General features: G+C 47.3%; 1 protein-coding gene across 1 annotated transcript; it reads right to left on the bottom strand.

The window, feature by feature from the left end:
* Positions 1–722: 722 nt before the first annotated feature.
* IL10 (interleukin 10) lies at positions 723–5692 on the bottom strand. The gene is made up of 5 exons (XM_017880835.1): positions 5473–5692; positions 4528–4587; positions 4079–4231; positions 2962–3027; positions 723–1851 (listed from the first exon to the last, which is right to left on the bottom strand). The coding sequence occupies exons 1-5, from the start codon at positions 5635–5637 to the stop codon at positions 1759–1761; spliced, it is 537 nt and encodes a 178-aa protein (XP_017736324.1). The 5' UTR covers positions 5638–5692; the 3' UTR covers positions 723–1758.
* Positions 5693–6159: the final 467 nt, after the last annotated feature.

Below are 6159 nucleotides of genomic sequence, written 5' to 3'. Positions count from 1 at the left end.
GCTAGTGACAGAAGCCCTGTGAGCTCATTATCTTAATCCTCAGGATAACCCAGACAATTCGTATTCACCCTAAAAACTTCCCCTGGCCGGGGGTGGTGGCTCACACCTGTAATCCCGACACTTTGGGAGGCTGAGGCGGGTGGATCACTTGAGGTCAGGAGTTCATAACTAGCCTGGCCAACATGGTGAAATCCCGTTTTTACTAAAAATACAAAAAATTAGTCAGGCATGGTGGCATGAGCCTGTAGATCCAGCTACTCGGGAGGCTGAGGTAGGAGAATCGCTTGAACCTGGGAGGCAGAGGTTGCAGTGAGCCGAGATCATGCCATTGCATTCCAGCCTGGGAGACAGGGAGAGACTCCATCTCAAAAGGCAAAACAAAACAAAACAAACCCCAAAAAACTTCCCCTGTTTTCCTTTCTAATTTTGGTACCTCTAGAATCTACTCCTTAGCCTTGAAAATCAGCATGATCTTTAAGGATTTAGGAGCAAATCTTTGAAGGATTGAGTTGTGGGAAGACCATAGGGTCTTTGCTGTTGGCTTTTGCAGTGAGAATAGCTTTTTCTCTGATCGGGTTTGGAGCCTTCCCTCTCTCCTGGGAGGGGGTAGCTGGCTTCCTTTCCCTGAAATGTAGAATTCATTCACCCATTCTCTTTTGTCTTGGGAGCTTCGAGAGAACAATTTTAGTCAGACAAGAGTCAACAGACACCAGCACACAATGTGAACAAGATACATTTATTTATTCAAAATAAAAATCTGCCAAGAAGACAGACAAACAATGTAACATTCCCAGAGGAATTGAATCAATTCTAGTTAAAACTGAGTTCTATTAGAACCAAATTTATTTTTATTTTTATTTTTTTGAGGCAGAGTCTTGCTCTGTCACCCAGGCTGGAGTACAGTGGCATGGTATCAGCTCACTGCAACCTCCGCCTCCTGGGTTCAAGCAATTCTCCTGCCTCAGCCTCCCGAGTAGCTGGGATTACAAGTGTGCGCCACCACGCCCGGCCAATTTTTGTATTTTTAGTAGAGATGGGGTTTCACCATGTTGGCCAGGCTGGTTAGGAACTCCTGACCTTAAGTGATCCACCCGCCTTGGCCTCCCAAAGTGCTGGGATTACAGGCGTACGCCACCGTGCCCGGCCTAGAACCAAATTTAGGTTGTTATAAATAACAAGCTGGCCACAGCTTTCAAGAATGAAGTGGTTGGCGAATGAGGTTAGGGGAATCCCTCTGAGCCACTGGAAGGTGAATTAATCATCAAAGGGGCTCCCTGGTTTCCCTTCCTAAGAGTATGTGCAGCAGTTAGGAAGCCCCAAGCCCACAGACAAGAGAAATTAGAGGGAGGTCAGGGAAAACAGCTCAACAGCTAGAAAGCGTGGTCAGGCTTGGAATGGAAGCTTCTGTTGGCTTCCCAAGGAAGGTTTTTTTTTTTTTTTCTCCCTTATATAACTTATAATTTATCTTAAAACACTCAAATACCATAGTGTGTCACCCTATGGAAACAGCTTAAAAACAGGTGAAAATAATAAATATTGAAAAAAATTATAATATTGGGCTTCTTTCTAAGTCGTTCACAGAGAAGCTCAGTAAATAAATAGAAATGGGGGTTGAGGTATCAGAGGTAATAAATATTCTGTGAAAGAGGTACAATAAGGTTTCCCAAGGGGCTGGGTCAGGTATCCCAGAACCCCGGATCTGATTTTGGAGACCTCTAATTTATGTCCTAGAGTCTATAGAGTCGCCACCCTGATGTCTCAGTTTTGCATCTTCATTGTCATGTAGGCTTCTATGTAGTTGATGAAGATGTCAAACTCACTCATGGCTTTGTAGACGCCTTTCTCTTGGAGCTGTGCAGAGAGATAAGAAACATTCAGTTAAATCCCTTCTGGGGACTAAATAGGCTCCCCTTTCCCATGCTCATGGATGGGCATGACCTTGAGTGCAGAGGCTGCTTGTTCTCCCTCACGCTGGGAAGTAAACCAGAGGATAGGCCCAGCTGCCTTGGGAAAGGCAGTGCATTGACCTTCTCCTCCAGGCCTGAAGTATGGCTACTGCCTAGCAAGGGGAGCATTCATTTTGCAAAGCGCTGTCTTCAAAATGATGCCTTTTCAACAATTTTAAAGGTCACATATTCACATGATGATTATGCAGAGTGTGATGAAAAGACATTAGAGGAAGCACTTTGAAACCAAGATGATGAGAGAAGGAGAGGAGGGAGCCTTTTAAATGTCTGCGTTCTCCCACCAACACATTGAGCAGGCCCTGCCCTGCCGCCCTGATCTACTATGAGAAATTCACACCCCCTAATGTTGGCACTCTGTGCAGTGTCTGTCCCCAGCCCACGAGGAGGACACAGGCCACATGGTTTCTGGGAAATCAGGTTGAAAAAGTTCACGCACAGTTGGAAGTGTGAAACCCTGTTTGGTTTGGGAGCTGACATTCTCAGGCACCTTGGCAGGTGCAAGGGGCAGATGGAAAGTGGGCTTGAACCAGCTCCAGCTAAGTGAGAATCCGGCTTCCTGCTCATTCTGAGTTCTGGGGAGTCTGGGCTGAACCCCCAGGTGTATTTGTATGTGCCCATTTGTGTGCCAGCTTCCTGCACGTGTGGGTTCGGCCTAGATTCCCAACAAGCTACTTTCTGTACTTTCTGTTTCCTTTGTCACTCTCCCCAGCACACAGCTCACTGTGTTCACAGGCTGGCTGGCCAGCCTAACCCGCAAGCCTGCAAAGGCAGCGAGCAGTCATTTAGAAACCCCCAAAGACACTTAACAGAAAACAAATACAATCAAGGCGGCAGCTCCTCACTGGCTGAGCAGGTCATACCATCTGTCAGGTTCCCACACTCCTTCCAATGAAGGATGGGGCCTACTGAGTCCCCACCACCTTCCACGCTTTGGGGTTGGGGAGTCGGCATGGGCTGTGCTCTGCAGACCCTCTCTGCCACCATCCAAGCTCACCTTACTAAAGGCATTCTTCACCTGCTCCACAGCCTTGCTCTTGTTTTCACAGGGAAGAAATCGATGCTGTGGAAGAAAAGAGAAAGTGTTGGTGATCCTAGCTCCCAGCTCCATGTCCATCGCACTTGGGGGACAAGCTGGTGGCATCATGAGGGTTCTAGATTTATCCAAATGCCTCGCCTCACAGTTCCCAGAGAGAAGTGAGCCCTGCTTCACCCTTACTAACTATCCAAGGGTCAGAGAAGAACCATGGCCCTGGGAGATAAAATGTATTTCTCCAGGACCCACTCCGAGATGTTCGCAAGGCTTGAATGACAACCCAGGTCTTGGGATTCCTTCCTCCCCCGGAACTCTACAGTATCTCCTGCAGTGCTGAGTGAGGCATTCTTCAGCCTGTCCTTTTTTGCCTCTCTATCCTGTCCCTCCCCATCAGTCACAGCCACCGAGGACCATTGCTAAGCATCTGAGGAGGGAAGCTACTGGCACCAAACCCTTCACATAGCCCTGTCCTACAAATAGACACCAACTGTTTTTCCAATATTGGTGAGAGAACAAGGGAAACCATTAGTAGTGAGGGCATCATGTCAGTTGGAGAAAGAAATTACTTAGAGGAATTACTCATCGACACTAGCCCGGGGATGAATAGTTCCCTTGTCCCTTCTAAAATGCCAGGGGAAGTCCTGTCAGTCAATTGGGCCCTTCTTAGAGCTTTGCTTTCCAAATGTTGAGATTAAAAGAGGTGAGTGATGTTTCCTCTGCTTGGAAACCTTAGCTCCCAGCCCAGCATCTAGTTACAAAGAGGCGGTGGAGGCCTGACTGAAGCTCTGGGCTCCTTTCATGAAGAGAGAGAGGGGAGTAGTTAATAACCCACAAATGACTCACAAATAACAGGAAAGCTGTTTGCAAATTTCACATGTAAATGCCTAGCAGCCACCCCCCACGCCTGCTCAGAGAAATGAGCAAGAGATCTGACTCCAGGAGTCTTTCCACATTTACAGCTAGCTCTGCCAGTCTGTGTCTTTACTGTGTCTCTAGATGTGAGTGTCTCTGGATGCCGGTCTGTAGGAGATGGTATTTTGGGGGCAGCTGCAAGGGAAAGAACTGTTCTGCTACTTACACAGCGCCGCAGCCTCAGCCTGAGGGTCTTCAGATTCTCCCCCAGGGAGTTCACATGCTCCTTGATGTCTGGGTCGTGGTTCTCAGCTTGGGGCATCACCTCCTCCAGGTAAAACTGGATCATCTCAGACAAGGCTTGGCAACCCAGGTAACCCTAAGGGCAGGAGCCAAAGGTGAGTGAGAGATTGGTGGAGGTGACTGGGAGGAGGGGCTGCTGCAAATAGCTTGAGAGGACAGCTTGGTTCCAGCGATCCTCCTTCACCAGAAACCTCCCCCCAAGGACTGAGCCTTTTGTAAACCCTCTGGCTGCTGGATGTGCTGAGTTAAGATCTTCCCACTTCTCCTTTTCAAAGCGAAGGAAACAGACCCAATTTCCTGCAATCAGGAAGCAGAGCCTCCCTTCCCTTAATCAGGCTGCACGCTCCCCCAGCACCCTGCCCCTGCTCTCACCTTAAAGTCCTCCAGCAAGGACTCCTTTAATAATATGTTGTCCAGCTGATCCTTCATTTGCTGTATGAAGAACAAAAGGAGAATGAACTTGAGGTTTGGGGAAATAACTGAAATGCGGTCTTTTTGATGCCCTTGCGTTTCGAGTTTTTTTTTGTTTGTTTGTTTGTTTTTGTTTTTTTTTTAAATCAAATTGGCTCTGGCCCAAAATATCAAAAGGGGAGTTTTAAAAACAGAGGATTCAACAGTGATGGGACCATCACTTAAATCTGGTCCTCCTCCTCAGAGTCAAGTTATTTAAAAAATCTGGCCGATTTTGAAGCGAAAGCAGAAACTTGACTCAGTCCTGGTCTTTCTGCAGAGCTACATTCGGCTTTAAGGAACACCTATGTCAACCCTTTGGTGCCTTGAGCCCCCTCTCATGTCCTGTTCTCTGCTTTTCCTTCTCCCCACTGTAGACATCCAGTTCAGCTTGGAAAGATCCCAGGGAATAAGAAGCTCCTTCTAATGCAGGTTTCCCTTATGTAGAGTGCTTCCCCAAACCACTGGTCTTTCAGGTCTGGAAAGGCTCTAAGCAGAGGCAATTTAAGCTTCCCTGTTACAGGGCATGGGGAGCATCGTCACCTCAAATCAGACCTTTCTTTACTTCTCCTAGCCAATAAAGTATAGAGCTCTAGCAGGATCTTATAAGAAGTTTCTCAGCATGAGAAAGAATGCGTTTACTTTTTAAGGCAGCTTTTCCTGCACATTTACTATATCATCTGGCTTAGCTTAACTCACTAAACCTATGGCTTGATCTAGGATTCTCTTAAGAATTTAAGTTTGGGGAAATAGGTGTTGGGGATGGAAGTGGAGGCACAGGAGGAGGGTTCTTCTTATAGCTCCAGGAGAATGCCTAGTTCAGGCAGTCCCAGGAAGAGAGAAAGCACAGGAGGGAATCATACTCACAAAGAAAGTCTTCACTCTGCTGAAGGCATCTCGGAGGTCTCGAAGCATGTGAGGCACGTTGCCTGGGAAGCGGGTGCAGCTGTTCTCAGAATGGGTGCCCTGGCCTGGGCTGGCCCTCACCCCAGTCAGGAGGACCAGGCAACAGAGCAGTGCTGAGCTGTGCATGCCTTCTTTTGCAAGTCTGTCTTGTGGTTTGGTTTTGCAAGAGCAAGCCCCTGATGTGTAGACCTTCACCTCTCTGTCCCCCTTTTATATTGTAAGCTCAGGGAGGCCTCTTCATTCATAAAAAGCCACAATCACAGGTTTCCCGGCACAGGATTTTTTCTGCTTAGAGCTCCTCCTTCTCTAACCTCTCTAATAAACTTAGTTTTCAAATTTAGCATCGTAAGCAAAAACGATTGGTTGAACAATAACTTCTGCACAGCTATTTTTAGGATGGGCTACCTCTCTTAGAATAATTTTTTAGCTTCTCAATTAAAAAAAGTTGATTTCCTGGGGAGAACAGCTGTTTTGTGCGCAGAGGCCCTGTGGGTTCCCATTCGCGTGTTCCTAGGTCACAGTGACGTGGACAAATTGCCCATTCCAGAATACAATGGGATTGAGAAATAATTGGGTCCCCCCAACCCGGGGTGAATACCCAAGACTTCTCCTTGCTAACTTAGACAGTCACCTTAGGTTTCCCCAAGT

Source organism: Rhinopithecus bieti, unplaced genomic scaffold (genome assembly GCF_001698545.2).
Source record: "Rhinopithecus bieti isolate Rb0 unplaced genomic scaffold, ASM169854v2 scaffold_12049, whole genome shotgun sequence".
Taxonomy (NCBI): Eukaryota; Metazoa; Chordata; class Mammalia; order Primates; family Cercopithecidae; genus Rhinopithecus; species Rhinopithecus bieti.
This window is presented reverse-complemented; position numbering and strand designations above follow the sequence as displayed.

What these genes read in the sequence shown, in the direction of transcription:
- IL10 (XM_017880835.1), bottom strand. Translation starts at nt 5,637, where the DNA reads ATGCACAGCTCAGCACTGCTCTGTTGCCTGGTCCTCCTGACTGGGGTG. An exon ending in GCAGAGTGAAGACTTTCTTT is followed by an intron (nt 4,588 to 5,472) that starts GTGAGTATGATT and finishes TTCTTCATACAG; the next exon opens with CAAATGAAGGATCAGCTGGA. An exon ending in CCTTGCTGGAGGACTTTAAG is followed by an intron (nt 4,232 to 4,527) that starts GTGAGAGCAGGG and finishes TCCTGCCCTTAG; the next exon opens with GGTTACCTGGGTTGCCAAGC.